At 42.0% G+C, this 27,598-nt stretch overlaps 1 protein-coding gene across 6 annotated transcripts in view; it reads right to left on the bottom strand.

Annotated features, from left to right (window-relative positions):
- Positions 1-27,598, bottom strand: part of Sdk (sidekick cell adhesion molecule) — a 51,255-nt gene that overhangs the window by 12,293 nt on the left and 11,364 nt on the right. For all 6 annotated transcript variants that reach the window (XM_076818741.1, XM_076818743.1, XM_076818744.1 and 3 more), the window contains exon 2: positions 242-337. In XM_076818741.1, the coding sequence (XP_076674856.1) occupies positions 242-337 (96 nt within the window). The remainder of the gene's footprint in view (positions 1-241; positions 338-27,598) is intronic.

The following is a 27,598-nucleotide window of genomic DNA, read 5'->3' as shown; positions in this document are numbered from 1 at the left end:
ATAGAGGATAGCGATAAATACTTCTATTTCTGTAATTGCAGGCTAGGCTTGCTCTGCTGCTTGAGAATGTTAAGTAAGCTTAAGGGTGAAATCCACGAGGAGCTCCGTGATCGCGCTAACTAGCAAACTGCGCAGGATTAACATAAAGTTCAATGGGTAAGGGTTCTTATAATCAATTTCGGATCATCTCTTCCGGGTCAGATCTCTTCAAACGTTCGAGCCGAGCGGATTTCGTACTCACCTCTCGCTTGACACTGCAGAAATTTCGTTCGATTTTCGCTAAGAATATTGCCGCTGCTGGAAGGCTGAGTGGTGAAACGTGGCTCCTGGAGGGTCTCTGCAAAAACGAAGCAGGATTTTAGTACGCTGCCCAACCTTGCTGTGCTATTTACATCGGCAACATGTGTCACAGATAAAAAGTATAAGTAACCCCCCTTTAATTACTCCCTAAACAGCAGTAGACTGTAAAGGCCAGGAAAATTGAAGCTGACACTTAATTGTAGAAGAAGATAATTTAATGGGCGACCTGCACACGGAGTTCTGTAATATTTCCTGAATTTATCAAATCGAAATCAATCGTTAATCAGTGCGTAGAAATCTGACCGTGGGTTTTGGGATAAGGGGTCGTCCTTAAATTATGTAAGGCTTTTTAGTGGAGGCAAAGGGTCGCGAATTTCTCACGTTTCCTTACTGGAGAGTTGAGAGGAAGTCAGGTAGCGTCTTACGTAATATTTGTCAATCTAAGTTTCAATATGAGTAGCCTGAATAATAAACTTGAAAAAAATTAAAAAACCAACTTCACAGATGCGCTAAAAAAGATAAATTATTTTTTTAAATCGGTGCCAAAATAGAAACAAAATTAAATCGACTGGACGCGCGACGTCTCTCTAAATTTTTGCGCGCTCTAATTCGGGCGTTAATGTGCTAATGGACTGTAATCGCTAAGGATTTAGAAATTGAATTAATTTTGTTTGTATTTTGGCACCGATTTAAAGAAAAACTGTTTTATCCTTTTTAGCGCACCTTTGAGGTCAGTTTTTTAATTTTTTTAAAAAAAGCTTATTATTTTTTAATTTTTAGTTACCTTTGTTCGAAGTCGGTTAAAAAACATTTCGTCGCATGCACGAAACCGAGTTAAATGCAAAGTAGAAAATTAAGCAGGGAGGGGGTTGGAATATAAAATCTTACGAATTCTTGTACCGGGCAGGGAGGTGGTAAGAAATCGCGAGAATTACCCTTAAATAATTTAAGAATGGCCGTGAAGGAAAGTGCGAAGAAGCACTTCGTTATCTTTAGAAGAACGATCAACGGTGAGACAGGGGGACAATCGAGGGAAACGCGTTATGCTCGGTAAGTCGGCTCGTTTATGGCGTGAAAGTCCATCGGGTTCGCCCCCATCTTAAAAATCGTCAGACCGTGGCAGAAAAGAGGGTGCACGTGTCGGTTTACGTGCATGTGACTCGGCTCCACGGCATCCGGCTGTTCGCATTCTTTTCTCTCCTCTTCATCCTTTTGGTACCGCCGTAAATTACGCACGCCTCAACCTGATGACTCAACAGCCGTTGTCGCGCGGAATTCGAGCATAATGCTCGTATCCACCGTGGACCGTAGCTATCATAGACTCCTCCGTTGGAATCTGCGTAGCTTCTTTGCTACAGGAATAAACCTTGAGGAGCTTCTCCTTCAAGTTCAAGATCTCAACGAGGGCTGGCTCCGCGCGAAGGGAGGAGTGGAGTTTTGTGGGGAACTCGCGGGTTTGAAACAAGAGTTCCTGGTTTCTAAGCGTTTCTCAATAGAGAACCATCTGTACTTCGGTATAATTCTCGTGGAAGGTGATGCGTTGTCTCGTTTATAGATTCCTGAGTTTTAGAGATGAGAGGCAGTTTATGTTTGGGCAAATTTAGTAATTTAATCGACGTAGTTTAATTTCTTTAATCTGAAGCGTTGGCTAGAACTGGAAAGTTTGAAAATCTGGACTCCGATTTCTGGAGGGTAAGCGGATTCTTAGACTTCCTTAAATTTAGTTTATTCCGTAAAGTGGGGGTGGTCTAATTTAGTAATTTAATTTCAGTTAATTGATTAGTCGAATTAATTGATATATAAATGTAGATTTTAAATTGAAGTTATTTAGATAGTGATGTAAATATAATGTTTAGAGATTTAATTTAATAATGAATGAAAGTTTGAATTAGCTATTAATAAGGTAAGTCAATTTAGAGGGATGAAGGAGAGGGCTTGAGGAAATTTATGCGAGAGGGTACTTGCTTTATTCTTTCATTCTTATATCAGCTCGCGAGCATATGCTGGTATTTTTAAATATTGTCAAAATGGGAACTTCTCTGCACTCAAATTTCCCTGGCCCCTTTAATGCCTAAAACTCAATACAACTTTTACTGAAACTTTGACTTCAATTACATCAGTGGCGGCGCAGGTAAAATTAATTAACTATTCGCCCGTGTATCTAATCATTTTAAATTTCTTGGTCCCATCGGTTCTTCAATTTCCTGTTTCGGAACGAGGTAAATGCTCGCGCAGCATCACTGGCAATAGTAGAATAAATAACATCGCACGACCTTAACGCCAGAAATTACAACCGGCCGAGGCAGTTAAACCTGATTAAAAGCTGATTCGACCATCGCCATAATGCAGCCATAATTGAAGCACCCGCGGAACGATTATTTCCTGGCAAAAGTTACTTCCTCCGCAGCTGTACAAATGACGGAGGCTGTTTTATGCTCCGCGATACATCGTTCGTCTCGAGTGTTTGGATTTCACCGACGAGTGGATAATAATTTTTAATCTGGAACGAGCCAGCCAGGGAACATAAACGTTTCGACGAATATACCAACAGCAGGCACTTAAGTGCTCCACATTTCATGCTCTCGCAGCTTTATTTTCATTTTATCGCAATATCTGATCCTACCAAAAGCCCTGGCTTCATAAAGAAGATTCAATGCGAGCTTAAGGGGGGAGCCTGGTGTAGCGGATCGAAGAAATCGATTTTTTTTTTTGCATAAATCAATAGTTGAACATCACGACAATATGTTCCCAAAGTCGCAAAACGAAATTCGAAAAATTAAAGCGGATATAGCCGGTTTTGCTACGGAGCGCCAGACTACCACAAAACTTTAAATGTGTTTTTCTCGAAACGACAGTTTTATACTTTGCGGACAATGTAACTAAATAAATATTCAACCAATCGACTTGGCCTTGTGCACGGATATTTGTGAACATTTTCTTCATAGTACTAAGTTATTAGTATAATGATATTGTTTAAATAAATAACTTTTTTTTAGACATTTAAGGCAAAATTTCGTTGGAAACAGTGAACTTTTTATTCAAGAGGCCGCCATTTGTTCATTTTGCATCTTTTAAGTTTCAAATTTCTTCATTCTGTGCGTACACTCGTAAACTAAAAGAAAATTGTTCGATTTTTGGTTTCAGATGAAACCAAAAGACGCTACGTTGCCCGCAGTGCAATAATTGCGTCGCCAACGGACTGGGCATAACTTTGTTATTTGCCGCTCTTTTTTAATAATTTTTTTTTGTTATATACCTTAACCTGTTAATACAATATCCTGAAAGTTTCAGAAAGATCTATCAAATACTTTCTTTAAAAAAAATTCCCGAAAAATGCCTCGATTTTCATTTAGTTACACCAGGCTCCCCCCTTAAATTGATTAGGGAATTGTATCTATAATTAGAATAAAAATACTTTACGTACATCCAAAAGTCGTCAATTTTATAAAAACATTCTAAATCTCTGATTTCACAGAAATTCCAAGTTTTGCCAATTACTTTTTAAAATTACACCTTTATTAATTAACAAATAACAATTACAGTGCCATCAGAAATTCACCTTCACGCCTGTTCGCTCGATCATAAACTACAACACCCCTGGCGAGCCTAAAATAAGTGAACCACTAATTCCAAATGAATGTAAGAAAAATAGACTTCTCCAAAACCGACGGCGCAATACGAATTCCAACTACGCCTCGGTTGCATTCCGCAGAATTTTCCTGCGGGGAAAATTTCTGTCGACCCGACGGCGATCAAGGCACTCCCTCCTTCTCCTCCCCTCTCAGGATACGCTCTAAAGCACTCTTGTTGAAAGAAAGCGTCTTCGCATTAAATAAGATCCAGCAAAGGGTGACGGGGGTGGGCCGCGGATCGATAAATTCTAACGACCGTTGAAACAATAATCGATGGCTGTTCCACGGTAATAATTCCTCCGATCGGGGTGCTTCAGGAGCGCGCAGTCGTGGAAAAGAAATAACCCGCTATCACTCGCCGCAAGCAGCAGTTTAGACGGACGACGCCGTGTCTAGTCGATGGTTTCCCTCTCGACTGTATAATCAGTCGCATCAGCTTCAACGATGACGATAAATACCCTCGCATTCCAAAAGACATACACTTTTCCCCGCACGACGAGTGAATTACGTGTACCATGCCAGGGGAATCCTCATTTCCATTCTTTCCCACGGAACTGTCGCTCCATGCTTTATCGAAGCAGAAAATTTCGAAGGAAATTCAGTCCCTGCAAATCTGTAAATTAGTTTCATAGCTTGCATTCCGGAAATAGGACCGGGATCGCTCGAGTGGCAAAGTTCTGCTGGTGATAAAATTGAATTTTTTGAAGTCTGCAGGACTAAAATAAAATGTCGAACGAAGTATCTTTTTCTTAAAAGAATTTTTAAACGATTTAAGCTCGATTCGACAGAATTTGCTTTGATACACTTGAACGAAGGAGCCAGAACTGGGGAATTGTTAGATTAGGGAATGATTGTACAAGTGGAAGAAAGAGGGAACAGATTGGCGTTAAAATAACCGCGCGGCACGCTGCTTCCCAAAACGAGACAAATGGATGGAGGATTCATGACCACGTTTTCTTTGGGCGCCGAAATAAGACGGGACTTTAACGCGCCGGGGCTGAAATAAGAAGCAGAACCGTAGCGCGGCAGCCGTCGGCCACTCGAAAAAGCGATGCTCGAAGAGCTTTAATAAGTGGAGCACACGTGAGGGCTGCTTTTCTCCATGGCGCAGGAACTCTCGAATCTTGCATGCCGTGCAACGGACTTAGGGCGGCCGCGTATTTGTTCCTGATATTATGCGGTCTTTTTTAAATTTCCGATTCGATTCTGAAGCATCCTGCCCCATGGAATGATATTCGAGCCATAAAGCACCTCGACGTCTCCGGAGCCAACGAAATCCTTGGAACTTTTTCGGCGGATAGAAATGCGAGGCTACTCTTCGTATAATAAAATCTCGCTGCCTTAAACTTTCGCTGAGAAGTTTCTTTAAGTTTCCACTGCTGAAAATACTATTACGATGCTCGCACGCTCTGGTAACTAGAGTGTAAAATTCATTCGATTCTACACGCAACTTGGAGGCTTGTAGGTTTACGTAAATAATTAAGAAATCTGGTGAAACTCTTTAAAGGGTTAAAAAGGAAGTTAAGAGTGAATTGTCACGTCAGCCTTCCACGCGTCAACCAGCCATGCAGGGTTAATAACGTAGCAACGTGTTTCGACCGTCTGCAACCAGTCTGCAGCCGGTCGATAAGAATAACAGAAATGATTTCTTTCTGGGTGACTGAACTCGTGGCTCTAGGAAGCTAAGATAATTTCGCAGTTATCGTGGAGCAACTATTAGTAGTCTCACGAAGTTAATTTCAATTAAGCTAGTCGACCCTCCCATGCAAAATATCGAAATACACATTGTATGAGGGTAACTGAATTTGTAAAAATGTATTTAATATGAATTGAATATTAGTTAATGGTTTATTAAAAATATTTTGATTAATTGAATTATGGAGGGTAATTGAATTTTTAAAAATGTATTTAATATGAATTGAATATTATTTAATGATTTATTTAAAATATTTTGATTAATTGAATTATTGTGGGGTAATTGAATTTGTAAAAATGTATTTAATATAAATAAAATATCATTTAATGTTTTATTAAAAATATTTAGATTAATTGACTTATTGTGGGGTAATTGAATTTGTAAAAATGTATTTAATATAAATTAAATATTATTTAATGTTTTATTAAAAATATTTTGATTAATTCGACTTATTGTGGGGTAATTGAATTTGTAAAAATGTATTCAATATAAATAAAATATCATTTAATGTTTTATTAAAAATATTTTGATTAATTGAATTATTGGAGGGTAATTGAATTTGTAAAAAATGTATTTAATATGAATTGAATATTATTTAATGGTTTATTAAAAATATTTTGATTAATTCGACTTATTGTGGGGTAATTGAATTTGTAAAAATGTATTTAATATAAATTAAATATTATTTAATGGTTCATTAAAAACTATTACAGCATGCGTACATTATATCAGTGTATGAATTAAATACAGCATGCATAAAAAAAGAAGCAAAATTAATTATCCACGATAACGAAGCTTTTCGATAAATCAGGCTCGCCGTTTGGGAAGCGATGGTGGGGACGACGAGCCACGTAAAACGTAACAGATTTGCCCAATTTTTCTCATTCATCATCGTCGTTGGCCGCGACTCGGGGCCAACAGGCATCATGAATGGGAAGAATCAGGTTTATTCGGTACAACGATCGGCGGGGTGCAACGGTTTACCCGAGGCAGGCCCGCGTTATCGTGGCATAGAAAAGCCTCGGTGCACGTTGCTGAACTACTGAACCCCTATTTTAAGCAGCGCAGCTGTCACCGCCAAGTTCGAGAGAGCATGTGCATTTGCGCGCAGGGGCGGGATACAGGGCGTGGATAATCTGCTTTTACCAACGTTAAGTGAGAAAACCGGATCTCTGCTCGGAAAACGCTTTCCACCCCTCGCAGCGTTCGACACCTTTTCCGGGGCGCTGGGGGCTTTGTAAACGAGCCTGAGAGCATCGTTTACTGGACTGTGCTACTTATCTGTCGTATCACACGTGATCCAAAGACGATATTTTTAGTACACCTAACAAGGAAAACATCCCCACCCGGAAAATTCTCTGTTCAACGAAATCTTACGCGAATGCAGAGCATATGACAGTGTGCAAGAAGCAAGTATTCTTTTCTCTGCGGAAATTCACTCTGGAGGGTGAAATCAGCCCTTAAAATTATCGCGAGTTCACGTTTTTTTTAATATAAAATTATTTTTCTTTAGGCACTGCGATAGAGAAGAAAGAACTCATCAGTTCTTATATTTGAAGTTCAGTTCTATCTCGCACCGTTACAGAGTTATATTAAAAAAGCTTTAAGGGCTGATTAGACCCCTTCGCAGTGAATTTCCGCAGAAAAAATTGCTGCTTGCATGCTCCACAGTATGCTCTACATACCTAAACGCGAAGTTTTATTAAAAATCAGAATTCACGAGTTGGGTGGGTTTCCTTGTAAGGCTGTTTAGATCTACCCCTTGTAGCAGCAAACGTATCACTTAGGTTTTACCCAAATTTTCGCAACCGCGTTCGACAGCCTTGCTCCTCGGGTTAGAAGGAACGGAAGGACGGAACAAGCTTGTATAGCAGGGAAAAGGGAAACGAGGAGAGAAACACGAGGTTGACCACCTGCGCAGTGCAGAGGGGGTTGCCGTGCACCCCCCTGGGTGCAGTGGGGCGGTCGCTATAGCTGCCGCTGCGTGTTGTAAGACGCAATGCGCAACATTTTGCGGAGGCCCTCCGCCGGTTATCGGCCGAGATATCTCGCGTGAAACCGGCCGAATCGAAGATGAAATCCACGCTGAACGAGTTGCCCGTGCATCGACCAAGTCATTCCTCCTAACCAGGAAGCAACATCGCCCCGCGACACCCCACTCGTCGCGCATTCCTTGGGCGCGCAATTTACGAACGTTCGTTACTTCACTCTCCATTTTGCCGTTTCAGGCACCTTCTTTTTTCATGGAGAGGGGGCGAAAGTGGAGGGTACATTCGGTACATTGAAATATTGATTAGATTTCAGGGTACCCCACATTTCTCGCTCTTCCAGTTGCAGTGGAAATATGGGGCACAGTTGGGGTGCAAGCCCATGATTTATATACGAGCGCTCAATTTATTGTGATTTGAATTTCGCAGAGCTAGAAGGTTGGGGGTTGGAGTATGTTTAGTAGATAGATACCTGGGAAGTGATTTTGGACAAAAGGAACTTGAAGTGCTTTCAGCTAACAGATAGACACTTCTTATATGAATGTTCTGTTGATAGAATTGGGAAGCGTGGTTCGAGAAACCTTTGGATTCTGGGAAACATGTTTTGTTTGGTAGGGAAAATTGTACATACAGTGGCGGACGAAAGAAAGTTTACAACCTTTAAAATAGCATAACTTTTTTAGAGTTGGTCCAAACGACATGGGTTTTTTTGAGGAGGTAGAAGGATTAGTTTGCTGAGTGACGTGTTTCGTGGTTTGGAAAAAATGCAAGTGGTCGGAATAGAAAAAAATATAGTAAAACTCGTTTCTTAAACTTTTTTGTGAGCCTGTAATAAAAATTAAAAAAAAAGGTTATAGATTGAAGTAAGTGTTATACTGCGAAAAGTACGGATATAATGATTACTTCGTACCTAAGCAATCCGACACAAAAGAAACCATCATTTGCACGTGTCAATAGTCCTGTATATACCCCCTTAACCCGTTCGAACCCTCGTTAAATGTGTACATTTTGTGGATTTTTTTACAAGTCAACGGCTTCATGAAGATTTCCCGTTTTTTTACTATCTTTATATAGTATTATGAACTACTTAAAACAAAAGTTTCAGTTAAAAAACTATTGTTTTTCGGAAGTTACGCATACATATCCGAAAGTCCCCCGATTTTTGTCTCGAACGTTCATTCTTTGTAGCTTGTAAACAGAGTCACAAAGTTGCTCCTCTGAACCACTTTTAGCAAGAAAATTGGACGCCCAACTGGCAATGAACACTGCACCAAGCTGCGTATATTTCTCAGAGCAGGAAGCTAAATGGTAACGGTTGCCCGTGTAAATTTCAGCGGAGTTACTTGTGTACTCCCCGCGGTACATCCTTAATGTATGTCTGCGGCAGGACTCGACGACAAAATTCCCCGAGGATTTGGCACAGCTTTCGATTTAGCTGCGCCTAGATTTCGAGCTCGGGAGTCAAGGTTCCGGCGAGCAGATTTTCAGCGCGGAACCTTGAGAATTTTTGTTCGAAAGAACGAAAAGGGTAGAAACGATTCCAGACGCAGCGAAAGGGCGGGCGGGGCTCGCGCCGCGGAATGCAGCATCGGCGAAAAATTGCATCGGAATTGGCAAAGCACAGATGTCTCTCCGCGCTTTGCAGGCAGTCAAGAACGATCGAGGCTATCGCGACGCTCCTTTTTTTATCACCCTGAATCGATATCGCCCATCCGCGCGTCCACGGAATGGTTTTACAACGGTGCGAAAATGGTAACAGCGCTAAGGGACAGCGAACTGTTTTACACACTGTTAATTCGCAAATCACAAATTTATTTTGAAAATAAACTCGTGGAATTTGTAGGTACAGAAATGATAACGAGATTCCAGATTGATTCAATTGAATATTTCTTTCGCCTAAATCTCCGCGCGCAACACAGAACTGCACTAATCCCGGTGCAGCGAAAGCACGTGAGCGCGGACCAACATTAAGTGCACTTTCGTCTTCACAATGGTGCTCCTCGTGATTCGTTACGAGGAAAAAGAGCAAAGCACTTGGTGCAAGTGTTGTTTTAGTCGTTCATAAAGACAGCAGGTTGGAGAGTTGAACCGTTTCAAGCTCTGCGTGTCACCTGCTTCAGGACATTATTAACTCTAACGCTGTGTTTAAACTAATACATAAATAATACAGAAATTCATCAATAATAATTGAAGATAATAGAAAACAGAGGAAATGCCAGAATTAATTTTTTTTCTGCCAATGGTAATACTTTAGTATAGATTTTTAATTCCATATGCAATTCCTCTTTGTAAATAAATTACAAATAGTGCTAAAAGATGGTAAGTCCAACGCCACTTCAGTAGAAAATAATGAAAGAGCCAATTAGCTAGGGACAAACAGGACCGGCACTTACGGTGCTTGCAAATTTAAACGAATGACACATTCAGTTTTCCCTACAACTAAGAGGTGGCACGTACAGTGTTTTCTGCAAATATAATTCCTCCTCTCGTGAGTTTGGATTATATTAATGAAAAGAATAGAAAATTTCGTGTTGTATTTCGTTAATTGTATACTTAAGCATATTTAGCAATGAAAAGAAATCAAATTTCGTAAATAATTTGAAGTCTGGGACGTTTTCTCTCTCTCTGCTGAAAATTTTCATTTCTGGCACTTGCAGTGTTTTCTACGAGGACTCTTCAATTATTCCCAACCCCGCAATTCCACAAATCACAGGAAGCAATTGCCTCGAGGAAAATAGGAAGACTGATTCCTTCGAAAAACGAATCAGAAACCGTAATATTACAACTAATAAAAAGACAACCACCGCGACAGCCCCTTCGGCGCACCGACCCCCAAGCACCCGCCCCCTTTAATCTGAAATTCGCAGCAGCGGCGTCTGCAAACTCAATAAAACGACAGCAAACAGCATATCGCAGTGGAAGTTCAGGAACCTAGTGATCAAAGATCAGGGAGCTTCTGCTGCACGCCCCAGCAAGTCCGAGAGCCGCCATTGATCAAGCAGGGAGAAGAGACCGGATGAAGATTCGAGGAAAAACGTAGGAAGGGGAAAAGCGTGGATCGTAATGACGCAATTTCTAGCGGAGCTGGTCGCTTTTCTTTGACGCGCGCGGGCCGTCCCGCCTCTGCACTATCGCGAAACTGGTTTCAAGAATGCAGCGCGCCGCGGCGTGTATTGGCATTGAGACCCTCCTGGTGTAATGCACTTGAACGCGATTGCACTGGCGAGGCGAGGGTACCGCAGCCAGGCTCTCCTCTGCGTCGTCTGCGCGCCCCAGCTGCCCGCCGTTCCGCCGCCGGTACCGAGATATTTGGCTACCCGCCAATGGCCAGCCGAAACGAACGAGGTTCACGGTCGAGACTAGAATTCAGAAAGCCGCCGGTCGAGCCCGAACGAATTCGTGGCCGCGGCGCCCCCTTTTATCAGCCATGCGGGGCACGCAGTTATCGGGGGGCGAGCGGGGACGTTACCTGGGACAGATATCGATGGATTGTTGTTCCTTACTGACTTCCATTCGGGTGCCGCCCGAAAAGGAGTGTTCTAACTCACTTCAACCCTGCTGGAAGATGTGTACCGTCACATAGGGTGACTTTGACCATTAAGGGGGTAACCATATTAATTTTTGAAAATTTTGTTTTGGGATTTTTGTATATTACGTTAGGTACAGCTTTTCTACGCATTTTAAGCGCAACCGGGACCCGAAATTCAACGAATTGAAGGAATTACAGACAAAAATGTACGAGGATAAAATCATATACATCAACATAAAAAATGGAATAATTTGTTTATCCAAATTTTGCTTCCGACACAAGATGGGGCTGTCTTACGTATTGTAAAAATGCCTTTACTTTGTGGTTTAGGTAATTCACATGGCCGGAATCGTGTTCATCATCAAACGGTGCATCGCGCACACGCTCTCAAATTTATATTTATAACTTTTTTTGTGTAAATATATTTAAAATTTTCATTTTGTGTATTAAAGTCAACGTAATGACGATTAAAAATTAAAACAAAAGTTAAATCTAGGTATATTCATTTATTACTTCAGAATATGCGTTTGAAAAAGAGTCTGATTTTGGGCTGTTGAGGGTTACCTACCCTCTTAAACTAGATTTAAAGCAAATTTCTTTAGCGTCTATTATATAAGAGGTATTATTTATTTTCACAGTGCCTTGGATAGCTTTGCCCATTTTTTTTTTCTTATAAAAAAGCGTTATATTTAAAAATCAAGACGTACACCTTTTTGTGTATTAATTAAGCTGTATTCTCTCCAAAAAGAAATTTGATATCTTAAAAAAAAAATCCCTTACCAGCCCTTTTTCCAAGGTCGTCTCTTCATAGTTACAGCATTTGCTGTACCAAAAATATCACAGAGATTAGTGGACCGATTTGAATAAAATTTTGCACGAATATTCTTCAGATTATAATCTAGCACTTCTCGAAGCCTATTTGGAAAAAAATCCATTTTTTTTTAAATAGCAGCTACTCAAAGTCAAGCGTGTGTTTATCGACCTAAGTTTCCATCTTCTTTTGTTAATAAAAAAAAAGCAAAACATGAATCGGTGAAGTTTTTTACTTGGATCTGCTTCAGAGTAAACACTGGAGAACTCCAGGGCAGCCCTTTCGATGCTTGCAGCAAAACACCGACGCGAAAGCACGCCGACGCCAGTGGAAGCGTTGAATTGTAAATTACGAAGTTCACACGAGTTCCCTGTTCCCTCGGCTACTGGCAGCCTCCAACGCCATGGCTGGTCTGACTCAGCGCGGACGGGCGTTAAGACAAAAGAAGGGAGTCAATTCTCCCCATTTCTCCTTTTTTATTTCAGGGGGTTTGTCTTGAAATAACCACCCGTCGGCAGTCAGCAATGAAGTGCACTTATAAGCGGAGTGCAGCGGCCAGGAAGCGGGCGCATATGGTTACGGAGCGGAGGAACACGGTCGAATTTGTGGTGCCACGTGTTCGAGGGTCGATGCACCGCTCGATGTCCCCCCGATTCCCTCGGGATGTGGGGAAGAAAAAAGAAAGAGGAGCCCCCGGCATTGGGCTAGGTTCGGCGCGCCCTGGACTCTATTGAGCGTAAACAATGCGGCAGCGGCGGCGATTTAAATAAACCCTGGCATAACGAGCCCTGAACGAGTGTTTTGACGCTGGTGCGCGATATGGGAGTCGCTAGGGTGCACCGGGGTGCATTAGTGGTGAATTCTAGTGGGATCTAATGCAATCTCTTTAATTAACATCATCGCGATGTAAATCGATAAATAAATAATTGATTGTAGGCTCGTTGGGCTCATAATTCTATTTAGTTTCTTTAGGGACGTTTTTAGTCACATTCTGCGCGAATGCAGGCAAGTTGGATCGTAGAGATCCTAGATGGGGGAAAGGGTGAAGATTCAGCCGTGGGAATGCATGGGTTGTGAGAATGTGCACTGAATGGTCGGTGATTTCCTTGTGTGCTAATTCAAGGCTTTGCTCCGGTGAACGAGTTACTCTTCGATCCTTGAACAACGAACGTAGCTGCGTGCTGGAGCTTGAAAATGCCTAGATTCACTTTTAAAGTCAATATTAAGCTACGTGAAATAATTACAGGAGTATGCAGGAGTACATTCGTCATTCCATAAAAGAATTAAATGGTTTCTGGGCTGATTGTATCGAGACACTTATAGACACATTTTGTAAATATTCAGTGGAATTATTTTGCTATTTTCGTTAACTGTAATCGTTTAATTTTGTTGATTATTCTATTAAAGCTAAATTTTTCTCTGGCTGTTGAATAGAAGTGAATTAATGGGAGGGTATATTTGAAAGTATCGTTATGCAGTTTCTTGCCAAGCTTTTTCAAATGTTCGTTGAAACTCATACGAAGTTTATGAATATACATAGTAGAATAATTACGGATTATGCGTCGTGGAGAAACTAACAGAACTTTCTTCGTTTTAACGGCGCATGCACGCGAGCGAGTGTATAACGGGCCCGAGCGAATTGTTCTTTCGCGAATTAGCCGGAGGCCTCAGCTAAACGAGCGAAGAGAATCAGTGTAACGATAGGTAGTAATTACGTTAAGGGTGGTTAGCGATTTTCGGTTGCGATAACGCGTGGAAGAATGTCTCGCGCTAATGCACGAGTGCGTTTTAATTGCTTCGCGTATTAGAAACTCCAGTATTTTCCTTGAATCCCCCTTCTTTCGTGAAAGTAGCATTAAGGAGGTGTAGGTAATTGTAATTTCTAAAATTGAAAGTTAGTGGGGAATTATAATTCTTGACTTTGGAAAGTAGTAATTTCCTATTATCGAATCTGGAAATCACGGATTCGTATATTTGGAGGTTTTTGATTCCCAAATTTGGAGGTTTCGGATTCCCAAATTTGAAGATCTCTAGTTCCAAAACTTGGAGATAATTAATTTCCAAATTTAGGGATCTTTAGGCCCCACATTTGGAGATCTTTAGTACCCCAAATTGGAGATCTCTAGTTCCCAAATTTAGGGATCTCTACTCCTCAAATTTAGCGATCTCTAGTTCCAAAATTTAGGGATCTCTACTCCTCAAATTTGGAGATCTCTAGTTTTTAAATTTGGGGAGCTCTAGTTTTTAAATTTGGGGAGCTCTAGTTTACAAATTTGGGTATCTCTAGTTCCTAGAAGAACTATAGTTCACAAATTTGGGTATCTCTAGTTCCTAGATGAACTCTAGTTCACAAATTTGGTGAGCTCTAATTTCAAAATTTGGGGATCTCTAGTTCCCAAATTAGGGGAGCTCTAGTTCCCAAATTAGGGGAGCTCTAGTTTCCAAATTTGGGGAGCTCCAATTTCAAAATTTTGAGATCTCTAGTTCCCAAACTAGAGCTCTAGTTTCCAAATTTGGGGATCTCTAGTTCCCAAATTTGGGGAGCTCTATCTCCCAATTTTGAAAATTCCATATTCCCAATTTTTGAGATTCCACTTCCAAATATTTCAGACTCCCAATTTCCAAATCTCTAAATCCTTAACATCCAATTCAGAGATTTCTAATTCCAAAATTTGAAGGCCCCTAGAGTTCGCAAAATCTGAAGAGACCCCTAATCCCAAAATTTAGAGACCCCTAATTACCAAGTCAGAAGATTCCCAATTCCCACTCTAATAAAACCTAATTCCCACGATTAAAAGTCCCCAAATGTGCCGAACAACCCCAATTCCGCGAACCCCCAAACTCAACCATCAAAACCTCCGACCTCAAACATCTCTCTTCCCCCTCTTAAAGCTCCATAAACTCCTACCACCAAGTGGCGCAAACCGAACAACCGTCTCCCAAAATTCACAGGTGGAACGAGCGAGTAAGCCGCGGCGCAAGTGGGGGGATGCAACGCAACGCTAAAGCTCCGCGGCCGGGGGGTTTGGGGTGGGCCCGGCGAGCGGTGCGGATTTCATTATGCACGTGCGAATGCGCGAGGGGGTGGCGGCGCCGCGGCGCGAGAAACGGTGGCTATGCGACGCGGTGCTTAAAGTTCATTGAACAAACGGCCAGAAACGAGGCAGCTGTCGTGCCGCGGCGTTGCAGGGCGACACGTAAATGGGACGTAAATTTGTAAGCATCGCGTGTCCGGCTAGGGTGGGAAGCCGTTTGAAGGGAAATCCTACAGGAGAAGGGAGGAAACGCGGCGCACGCTATCATTTTTGCGCCAGCGAGTCACGAGTACCACTGTGCGTTCTAATGTCGATCGACCGATTCTTTAACCACCTCTGGAACCTGCTTTATCTCACATAAGGATTCGGTGAACCATCTCTACCCTGCTCCTATTCCACGTAACGAAATCAGATTCTTCACTTCCATCTTTGATAACAGAATTGCCTGTTCTTGATCACTGAACCTCAAGATTCGGTCAAGCACTTCTTGAGTAGCTCTTCTTGTGAAATTCCTTTAGTTTCTTTTAACACGGGGGTGGACCCTTCGTGGTCTGGTTTCTGGTAATGAAGTGAATTGATTTACGTTTCTGCTGTACGGTACTCGTAAAGGAGGCATTTGGTTTTCATGTATTACACGGGCAACGTTCAGAATAATTGGAGGACCGTTTACTAAATCGAGATTGGAGATCTTATAATAATAGGGAATAGAATCTGAATTGGAAATACAGTGGCTTAGAGATACGTAATAAAATGATGAATAAGTAAATTATGTGCTTCGATGTTTCTTGTACGCAGCCATTCAGGCTTGGAAACCAAAGTTGAATCGTGTTCAGCGTTGGATAGGGTCGATCGATACGATTAACTCGAGTATCTATATAACGGTTATTGCACTTTGATCGACTGGAATTAGTTCATCGTTCTCTCAGCCTTTGTTACTGTGCGCGACGCAGTGCGTGCAAGTAAAAGGGAAATAAAAGTAGAAGGAACATCAAGTGTAAAGGCAAAGCACCAACCGAGGTGCCCTCGAAACTAAGTTCCTTAAAATATTTACTTCAAACTTCCCGCCTAGGACACGGTGTAATTTTTCAAATTAATAATTCTGAGCGGAGGAAACAAAATAATAAAAAATAAATGGAAACTTAAGTATTCGTCAATCTGAAGAAATAAGTCCCAAATTAACGTCATAAATAATCTCCCAATTTCTTAAAGAATTAATGATCCTACAAAATCATATGGTAGTCAAAATAATTAGGAGACAACTGAATGACATGCGAAAAAAAAAACGAACGCACGATCCTGTTTATTCATCGCAGTACTTTTACCAAACATTCCGTCTGCATAGTGGCTTTCAAAGCACTGGCCACTTTGCTCGAGTAAGTGATCCTCTAATTACACCAAACTGCATTTACATCGTACACGGTTCTTACAGCCGCCTCAAGGACGCACGAGGAATTAAGTGGCGGAAGATTACGCCCTGAATCGAACCGTCCCATTTTATAGCCTTGGGGAGATCCTGCCTTGCCACGTCATGGTGACAGAGGTCTAAGAGCGTGGAAGTTAAAAACCAGCCCACAGAAACTGAAAACCTTGCCCTCAAGTATATCACACTAGTGGACAAACGCAAGTTCAAACTGTGGACGGTGTCGAAAACAATATAGTTCGAATAGAAAGGATTTTATCTTAAAATTCTCATCTAAAACAGTGACAGCACAACGTAATAGGTGAAACCTAGTATTAACTTTATTATACACGTAAAAATATGAGTTTGATATTTTCTTTTTACCACCACTGTACCATTCGGTGCAGGTACCATTCCACTTGGTTGTTTCATCAACTTTTGGCTTAAGGAAATCCCTAGAACCTAGTGAAATAACAGTGAAATGGCGTCACTAGGGGCCAGAAAGCTGGAAGAATCGTGTCAAGAAGTATGAGCTCTCTTATAAATATAGATTGCCTTTTAGCTACGCAAGAATTTCGAGCTTGTAATGGGCATTACGGTACAAGTTCGAGGGGGACTCCAATTTCCAGGCTGAATAATATGAGTGGTTACTGAAAAAAGTCTCCGACGTCGCCATTATCGTTCGACGCGGTGGCCCAGCAAGGTCTTCTTTATTCATCGAATTAATTTCACTTGGTACGGTTAATGGAAAAACGGAAGAGGGAACGTTCAGTATGCCACGGGGACAGTCCACCGACCAAGTCCAATTTGGCACACGACTACCTACTTCCGTGGCTCGTCTCGAGTGTTCTTGCGGTCGCAGAACTCCGGGCGAATTTCCGTGTGGTCAACTCGTTAAATTAAGTTCGAGCCAGGTTATACTTTCCACGGGACAAAGAAGCTGCAAGACCTTCCGCGAAACGGTACTACGAATTCCACTGGCCACTCCAGCTAAATTAACCCGGCTAATCGCGTTCTAGCCTCTAATTGTGTCCCGCAGGCGGGAGCAGGGTAATGTCTTTGGGTCCGAGGCTAACAATGATTATAGATTTTCTTCTCCCTTTGTATATTGAACCTTTGTGTATTGAACCGTTTCCATTTCATCTGGATGCAGGTATAGAAGAGAAGGTTAAATATGGACCGCCTTTGTGTTTCCAGGAAAACACGTTGAAAATGTAAAAATTGCATAAACAAAAGGTGGAAATGGTAGCTCATAGATCTGAGATAATGTATCAATAGCTCTTTAGCGTGAAGGAAATAAGGAAATAAGGAAATAAGGAAATAAGGAAATAAGGAAATAAGGAAATAAGGAAATAAGGAAATAAGGAAATAAGGAAATAAGGAAATAAGGAAATAAGGAAATAAGGAAATAAGGAAATAAGGAAATAAGGAAATAAGGAAATAAGGAAATAAGGAAATAAGGAAATAAGGAAATAAGAAAATAAGAAAATAAGAAAATAAGAAAATAAGAAAATAAGAAAATAAGAAAATAAGAAAATAAGAAAATAAGAAAATAAGAAAATAAGAAAATAAGAAAATAAGAAAATAAGAAAATAAGAAAATAAGAAAATAAGAAAATAAGAAAATAAGAAAATAAGAAAATAAGAAAATAAGAAAATAAGAAAATAAGAAAATAAGAAAATAAGAAAATAAGAAAATAAGAAAATAAGAAAATAAGAAAATAAGAAAATAAGAAAATAAGAAAATAAGAAAATAAGAAAATAAGAAAATAAGAAAATAAGAAAATAAGAAAATAAGAAAATAAGAAAATAAGAAAATAAGAAAATAAGAAAATAAGAAAATAAGAAAATAAGAAAATAAGAAAATAAGAAAATAAGAAAATAAGAAAATAAGAAAATAAGAAAATAAGAAAATAAGAAAATAAGAAAATAAGAAAATAAGAAAATAAGAAAATAAGAAAATAAGAAAATAAGAAAATAAGAAAATAAGAAAATAAGAAAATAAGAAAATAAGAAAATAAGAAAATAAGAAAATAAGAAAATAAGAAAATAAGAAAATAAGAAAATAAGAAAATAAGAAAATAAGAAAATAAGAAAATAAGAAAATAAGAAAATAAGAAAATAAATAATTTTGTACCAACAGCAGTTAATTCCTTCTCCACAAAATAATCCGCAAAAGAATGAACTGAAAACCCACAATACAGTTTCCCCATACGATCCCCCATTCCCAAGAAGTTCAAATCCGAATTTGAAAGCGCGCGTGTTGCGCGCGCACTGGATGCGATCAGAGTGGGCCGAGCGCGCGGGATCTTTCAAATTCGAATTTCTCGAGAAGGTCGACTGGCCCGGGGAAACCACCTAGCGCATTCCCGACAAATTCTTCCCCGATGAATCACGTCCAAGTTTCCAACGTTTCGCGGTGCTTCGAACGGTGACAAGGATCGATCAGAAATTTTCATAGTCCTGCCAGGGAATAACTTTCGAACATTGGCGTCGAGCCGCGTTACTTTGAATCAGCTAAGCGGGGTTTTATAAGCGCGGAGGTATTAAGCGGCGTTCCGGGAACTCTTAATGAACACCTTTTCTCTTCTTGGTCACACACAAGTCGGGCATTTCCTGCCCGTAGCGTGGAATTAGCGTCGGAACGGTGGAGTAGGATCGCCAGGCGTTCTTGACCGAGCAATTTGTAGGATAGAGGCGCGCGCGTACACGCGTGCCTCTGTCTGCGAGTCGAAGAAACCACGTCTAGAGGAAAGGAGGGGAAGGTCAGCGGGGAAGGGCGGGGTAGGGAGGGGGCGAAGCTGCGAGCCAAGTTCGCGAAGGTAGTAAGGTAAAATGTGGAAAGAGAGGTCGAGGCGAGGGTAAAGAGGAGAAATAAAAGGGGGATCCACGACGGTTCCAGGAATCGCGAAGGGAAGGGACGCGAAGGGACCCAAAGGCTTGAGAAACTGCTATCACGACGGTCTTGTGGAGCCTCTTTACGCTCCGCAAAGACATAACCTAACCCAACCTAGCGTCTTGTCGCTCTGGAATCTCCTACGGAGTCCTGCCGTCCCCGACTTCTTTCTGAGCATTCCTTTTTCGTTCCTCGATTTCAGGATCCCTTGCCGCGCAGAAGGCGGCATGGGTCCACGGACAGATTTTAAGTAGAGATTTTAATATTATTCGAAGCTTATGGATCCTATGCCTTAAGCAGCCTTTTGTTCCTGGCTTGATACGGGGGACGAGAGTTGGACCTGCGAAAGTGCCATTTTAGACTCAAGTGGAGACATTGCCGAGGTTCCAATTAAAATTCTAGGAATTGAATCGAAGAGGAGAATGGTACGAATCGATTTGAAAGCGTGAGTCATTTTAGGAGGTTTCATTGAATTCTAGGGCCATTTTTAGGAGGAAAATTTGTTTAGCGGTAAAATATTCTTGTAAACAAGTGCTTTGGAAGTGTGTCGCTAAGTTAAGAAAGAGAATAGAGGAAACCCTTAATCACACATGTGGATATTATTTTTAAAATTAATATGCGAGCTTCGAATTAAGTCCGGCGCCATCGTTAGGTGCGCGTTTGAGCACCGATGATGATCCCACGTGACGTAACAAGTTGACAATGTAAATTAACAATTATCATTTATCCAGAGAAAGTCTTCTTTTTCCGAAAACACTCTTTAAATATTCGTCGATTCGATTGACTTCGCCACTTGCTATTTCCATTCCAAATACCTGCCAAAGAATTTCAATCTAATAATTTAAAAATCACAAGAAATCAATCAAACAAATCAATGAAATAATTAATAGTACTGGTGCAAGGGAACCAGAGTTGTTCCTTCTCAAAATTAAGACTCGTGCGAGAAAGTCTCATTCTACATTTTCCTACTTGTGTTTTTACTTTTTACAAACAATCATCGCCAGCTCGCGGTCGCGCAGTCATGAGATACCCTGCGCGTTGCGAAGTTGCAAGCCCGTACAGGAAACGCCGTGCCGCGGTAAAAGTGAGCACGGTTGAAGTTGTTGCGCGCGGTAATAGCGTCAGAACTCGAGGCGGCTGTTGCGCAATCGACTGCATTCGCGTGGTGAAATTTGCGAAAACGACTCTATAGGCCCGGCATCGGTTCGTGCGCGACGGCTCGCGGTGCATCACTCGAAAATTGATGGGCAAACACCGCTGATTGCAGCTCTCGGTAATGAGCACATCGCCTTGTTGTAATAAGTGACGTACGAATTAGCTGGCTTCGAGAAACATCGCTTCCTCGAATAATGGGTAGCTTCTCCGCACTGCGGACGCAGGGTCAACTTTGACCCATAAATTCTTCTTTCACGAGCACTTGGAAATAAGCTGCCGTTACGGATTCTGAGCTTTTTACCTACAAATGTGTCAGCAATGATAGTCGTAGTGTAACTATATCTATTAATTAACAGATTACGTCTCGATGGAAGTGAAATTTTAGATTACGACAAAATCCAAATCGCGTGTAAAATCTTATTGACTAGTAAGTAACACGTGGGGATTGATATTTAGGATGGATATTTCTAATTTCTCATCTTCAAATTTTCAAACTATTTTTTAAACATAGTTTTTCATCAAATCGACCATGTTTTTGAAAAATAGTTTTTCAAGAAATTCATAAATAAATAATAATTTTTAGTACCAATAAAGACACTAATTTTAACACTAATAAAAACACTGAAAATCGAGAATATACAATAGAAATCCATGAAGGGTAGAATATTATTGCCAGTAGGTAAATATGAAGTAAAATTGAATTCGTCGAAATCGTAAAATAAAGTGTTATTAATGCGTAGGGTGTAACGAGCCAGTGAAATTGTTACGCTTTTATCGGCGTTTCTGAGTCGTGCCCAAGGAACCGAGAATTTCCGTTGCTGATAGAGACCTTGAGCATGTAGGTACGCATTGCGCAACCTGCTAAGGTACCACAGTCCGTTCACCCGGTATTTTCACTTTTCATGCATCACGATGCAACAAAGCCTTCACTGCTTTCGAGTGCGATCGACTATCACGAAAAGTGTACCGTTAGATGTAGATTCGACTGTTTGTCAAACAGACGGCACTATGTTATCCTCCTACTTACTAACAAGGGAACATCCCGAACCCGGAAATTCAAAAAATTCTGAAACTTTGTGAATACGTAGGGAATTTCTCTCTGATTACTACGGAATTTTTGTTTGCTGCCAAAATTCACTTTAAGGGGGTGTAAATTGACACCTGAAAATCCGGTTATTTTCCGATTTTGTGTCATAACTCGTGAACTGTAAAATATTTTTTTTTACCAAATGATAGAACTAATTAAAAGAAGTAACTTTTGTCGTGAAACTTTTTTTCCATCTCTTACAGTTCCCGAGTTATAACGCAAAATCCGAAAATAGGCAGGAAACAAAAATTGCGTTGTAACCAGGAGGAAATCCCCATGTTCACAAAGTTTCAGAATTTTTTGAATTTTCGGGCTCGGGATCTTCCCTTGTAAGTAGTCACGATTCACTTTTGGTGGTCAAAGTTTGAATACCTTGACAGTAACCTGAATTTTATATGATATACTAATATTTTATAGTATTAATATGAGATTCTGTTATTTCCTTAGGTCCCTGTAATTTAAAAAATAACTTGCTAAGTATATAAGTTCGAACACAAACTGGATGGAATTGAATAACTTTTAACATTCAACATTTACGCTCCACGCTTTTATTTTTAGTCATACGAGGGAACTCTTCAAAGACAGCCATTTAAGCCGGCATCGAAATTATTTAAAAAAAAAATTAACAAATTATTTTATTCTTTTTAGTGAAAATACTGTATTGTCATCTGATCTACGTGTGTATGCAAAGTTGCAAGTCGATCGGATATTTCGAGGTGGTTCAAAATTAGCTTACGATATTTCACTCTAACAAACTCACAAATGAAGCTATATAAAAGCTGATAATTATGAAAAAAAAAAAATAGGGAAGCTCCCTATTTGGAGTTTCAACGCGAACATATTGCCAATGTAGGTACGACGAAATTCGAATTGACGCTTGTTAAAATTTCGAAGCTTCCAAAGACCGAGCACACCTACACAAGTGTGACCAATAAATTAGAAATTAAACGTCCCCGACGATAGACGATACGATACCACCGACACCTCGCCGCCACCGCAAAACGGCATCGAATCTCGCAGACGATGCCGTCGATCCGATCCCTTCCCGCACAGAAACCCGCCGTTTCATTATACGCGAACGCGGAAGATTAGCAAACGGACTAGGCGGGCCATCCATGCGCTCTTAAGTCATGAATTTCAGAGCTGTTTAAGACTGTCTTGATAGCCTGGGCTTCGCTCGATGAAAGAAGCTTACAGAGAGAGCCCCGTCTGAAAGAGATCCCCCTCTCACGCTCACTCGCTCCTCTTTTCTGTTTTCCGCGCATCTATTTCACCCTTTGAGAACTTTTCAATACACCGACAACCCGGATACATCCCGGAGACCTGTTTACAGGCGACTCCCGGCGCGAGAGAGAAAAAGTGGGAGCAGAAAAGAGGATGAGAGGCGCAGAGAGAGAAAGGAGAAGATGAAACTGGCGCGTGCACGCGTGTCATCGGCTGAAAGTACCCTAAAACAATAAGGGCCATTTCGCCAGTCGTCCACGTCCAACACAATGTCCACCTGAAGTTGGCAAAAGGGTCACGGCACGACGAGAAACGGAATTTCCTAACGGGACAGCCCCGCCGAACAAACGGGGCCCTAAAAATGCTACGCCGAGTTTCTCGGTCAACTCGTTTCATAACCAGCAACAAACACGCGGGGGACGATCAATCCCAGCCGACGAGATGCGTCGACCAGCCACGATCCATCCTCGCGACTGCTGCTGCATCCTTGCATCGGGTATGCAGCGAGGTGGATCGCGGATGAACGAATACAATTGGCGAGCTACCAAGGGGCAATTTACTGGAAAAGGAGGGGAAACGCTCTGTGGATCCTGCGGGTCTGACGGGGCAGTGTCTTTTTTCGGCTGCGAGGGGGTTTAAGACGAAGGAGCTGATGAGTATTGGAAATTCTTGGAATATTAAGTAATGCTTCGCTGTTTTTATAAAGAACACTTTAGAGTAGTGAATTTCCCAGTTGAATTTAAACAGTTTGTGGATAGTCTGAATGGAAATTGTCAGTCGACTGGGAGATTTCATGCGTGATTCTAGCTGAAACCACTGACTAGGGGAGGACACCATGTGGTAGACACCGATTAATAATAGATAATATCCGATAATAATAGAGATATTTACATGGAAGTTATTAAAAATTTCATAGTGGCCGTGGGGTTTTAGTTGGTAAAAATTCCGCACTACCCTGGCGCCCCGGGGGATTCCCCTCTGAAGGAGTCGGGGTGCCTTTTGAAGATTTCTCCAAGTTAAAAAAAAATTATAGAAACAAATTTTTAGAAAAAAATTTATAAAAAAATTATAATGTTTTTTTTTAACGCGGAGACATCTGCAAAAGGCACCACGACGCCTCCAGAAAGGAATCTCCAGCGGGCGCCAGGGTTGTGTGGGATTTTTACCCACTAAAACCCCACGGCCACTATGAAATTTTTAATAACTTACATGTAAATATCTCTATTATTAAGGCCTATTGGCTGAAACGCTCGGACACCTATTTACTTATTTTCGACATAGATCCATCGTGCCAAGGCTCATCAAAATCAATGTCTACCACATGGTGTCCTCCCCTTGTGAGTAGTTCCCAGTCTCTTGTTCTGTTAAGATAGGTTTTCCGCGAATGAAATTCAAGAAACTCGAAGTCGATTTTCTCGAAAACGAAGCGCACTATCAAAAAATTGTATTCCTTTTTCTCGACTTATTTACTTATTACAAATCGAAAAGCAACAGTAACTTTTCTTGATATCGCGCTTCATTTTCGAGATAATCGGCTTTGAATTCCTTAACGCTGCGTCCGAACGCGTATTGGAAAGCATACCTTAAGAAGACATTGAAATATTATTAAACTAGCTAGTTCCTAATTGAAACCACCAGTCTGTTTCTTTGGAGAATCAGTTTTCTTCGCGTCGATCCTCTTCTAAATTCTCGGTACCGCCCGCCCAGTCGATTTCTTCGCAGGGAAGTCACCTAACCCGGGGCGCCGAGTGCTTGAAAGGATTCCTTTGAATCGAGTCACTGCACGCGTGCGTCCGTGGTTTAGTCATTGCCAGGAAATCTACTCTCTATTTCCCGCTGGTCTCGCAAGCGTCCCAGCTTCGACCTCGAAAGTTTTATCGACTCAGCCGCTGGGACGATGACGAATTAAACGACGCGCGTAATCCTCCGGATCCCCGCGGATATCTTTCTCTTCCCGTTCATCTCCAAGTCAAAGCAGACAGGCCAGCAGCGAGTGCAACATCAGCTGAACCTCGGCCACGGGCTTCTCCGGACTTAACGATCTGCCGAGTGCTCCTTCTCGCGAGAAGATGGCCGTATTATTCGAGCCGCTCCGCGCGAAAAGGTTCGAATTCCTCGCCCTGTATCTCTTTTCCTCGCCGCTAAGACGATCCGTGTACGCGAACCTCGCGTTTACGAACAGCAAGCTAACGCGCTGGGTCCCACAGCGGATTACAGGCAGAGTTGGGCATTATTCGAATAAATAATGAGTTGGAATTTCGACCGTAAATTTTTTTAAAAAATTTAAAACATAAAATTCCGCCGAAATCATATGTTTTAAATTTTTAAAAAAAATTATTCGAGTAAATTTTTAAAGCTGCACTAAAATTCAGGGGTATACCACATGTTCGCCAGGTACCACGAGCTAGCTACTAGCGGATCCATGCACAACGGGACGCGTTAATTGAAAGAGAAAAATGGCAAACACAGTAGGAGCCGCTACTTCCCTCAAAGGGAACCTAAACCCGGTACACCAGACGCTTCCAGCGCAGCCCCCCGATCGATAGCACACAGATGGACCGTGATGAGGCTACCATGAAGAGTGTCGAGTGGCTGCCAAGGTTCATCGTCCATCGTCATAGTCCGTCATTCCAGTTGGTCGTCTATTCTTCCATAAAGGAACTCGTCCCGATCGGGGCCTGCGCCGCGGCCACTTACGTGCCCCGATGCGTCCGGAGGCACGCACACGTGTAACGCTGCCCCCCTCTAGCGGAGCGAACGTGGAACAAAACCGAAAAGAAGAAGACGAAGAAGTGGAAGATGAGAAAGCCTTGCCGGGGGCGGTCAGTGGCCCCTGCACTGGCTACCACGAGACGACGCGACGGAGACCTCTGCCGGGGCCCCGCTCTTTACGCGCGCAGAGACCTCCAAGCGGAATAATAATGGGAATTATGGCAAACGATCGCTGGGACCCTCCCCCTTAATTCCAAAGAAACTATGCTTCTCGCCCGCCCCGCGAGATAAGGTGGTTTCAACTAGTGGCGAACAATGCGGGGACTAGGGAACCACTGTGCGCCCTTTCCCTCCTCCTGTATCACGCCCCGCGAGCCAGGATCTGCCTCCAGGTGAACGGCGAAGTTTCCATTGAGGAAAGGGAACGGTGCGTCCTGGATTCGCGGAGGTGAATCGGCTATTAGTCGACGAATCTGTGAAATTGTATCGATCAGGAGATAGGTACTGTGCGCTGCCGATAGTAATCCTCGCAGCGAGAGCATCGTGGCGATTGTTTCTATAGGCTTAGAGTTCAGCGAGGCTTCGTGTCACAGAAGGGGCATGGGATGGCCTCCCTGCGAAGTCGGCGAGGCACGCGTATCGATTAGAGATCCCTATTTCACGTGTATTTAAATACACGTGTACACGCGTATTAAACGTATCTGTCCCTGAATCCGTGTATCTTTTAGTACACGGGTACCCGTGCACTATTTCACGTGTATTTAAATGCACGTGAATTTAGATACTCGTGTATTTATAAATACACGTATATTAACGTGTCCGTATTTTGATTCGTCTGATTTTTAATATCTATAGATATCCCAGAACTCTGGGGGATCGCGAAATTCGTAAAAGAATTAATGCATTTAAATATATTTACTAGAATAATACGCGGAAAGTATGGTTTTACAAATTTTCAGATCGCAACTAATAACACAGTTATAAAATTAACAAGATTTATTTAATCGATTACCTATTTCGATACGAAAAATTAAGGCATTACTGGTAATAAGCGAGCTTCTTTTTAGACGCAACGATAATCCTTAAAATTGAGAAACATCACTCGGTTTTATTACACTTATCGCTTAAGTGACCGCCATTGCCCATTCTCCCGTAGTTAATGCCCAATTCTGATGAAAATACACAAATACGTTGATACACGTGTATTTAAACGTGTATTTTGATCAGAATTGGGCATTAACTACGGGAGAATGGGCAATGGCGGTCACTTAAGCAATAAGTGTAATAAAACCGAGTGATGTTTCTCAATTTTAAGGATTATCGTTGCGTCTAAAAAGAAGCTTGCTTTTTGTATTTAAATACACGTGTATCCGTGTACACGTGTCTTTTTACTACACGCACCATACCATGGTCTCTAGTATCGATTACTTCGCTGCTTTATCATCCACTTCCTTGCCAAAGCATCTCGAGGGCAGAATAATTATCCAGAGGACTCCGTACCTACGTATCTTCTTCCCAGCCTAGAAAAACCGTCCTCCCCTACTCTAGATTCTAGACCTCCAGTTCCCACGTCCTCGAAAATCCCAGAGGAGCATCCCGTGCTCGTCCACGCAACTTTTCTCGTATCTCTGGCCTCTCGCGGAGGCGACCCAGCGACGGGGAGGCGCGGGGAGGAACTTTCTTCGCCACTTGCGCGGCAATCGGACACACGAAACTGCTCGTCTCGCGTGAAAGAGTCGAGGCCTCCACGGAGGTGGGCGCGGGGAACGACCACGATAATGAAGATGATGCGGTGAAGAAATGAAAGGAAGAGGAGAGGAGGGACATCCGGTGGACGAGTGCGAGCATTCAGACACGTACTCGTCGTCCCCGTGGCAAAGAGCAGCGCGGCGATACCGGTCGGGAAAAGGGCCTGGGGGATCCCGTACAGGTGAGGAGCCTAGCCGAAGCCGGGGACCCGCGTGCTCCTTGAGATGAGACTCCTCGAGTCGATAGGAAGCGGTTTAGCGCGACGAAAGGCGAGACCAAGGGGTGCAATTGACGGGCGACGTCGCGCCAAGTGGATAGACAACGGCAATTTAACTGTTAGAAAATGCAGCCCCCCTGCCTCCCCGCCTCGGGCCAATTGAGGAATG

Source organism: Andrena cerasifolii, chromosome 8 (assembly GCF_050908995.1).
Source record: "Andrena cerasifolii isolate SP2316 chromosome 8, iyAndCera1_principal, whole genome shotgun sequence".
NCBI lineage: Eukaryota > Metazoa > Arthropoda > Insecta > Hymenoptera > Andrenidae > Andrena > Andrena cerasifolii.
The sequence above is the reverse complement of the archived record's forward strand: the minus strand, read 5'-3'. Positions and strand labels throughout refer to the sequence as shown.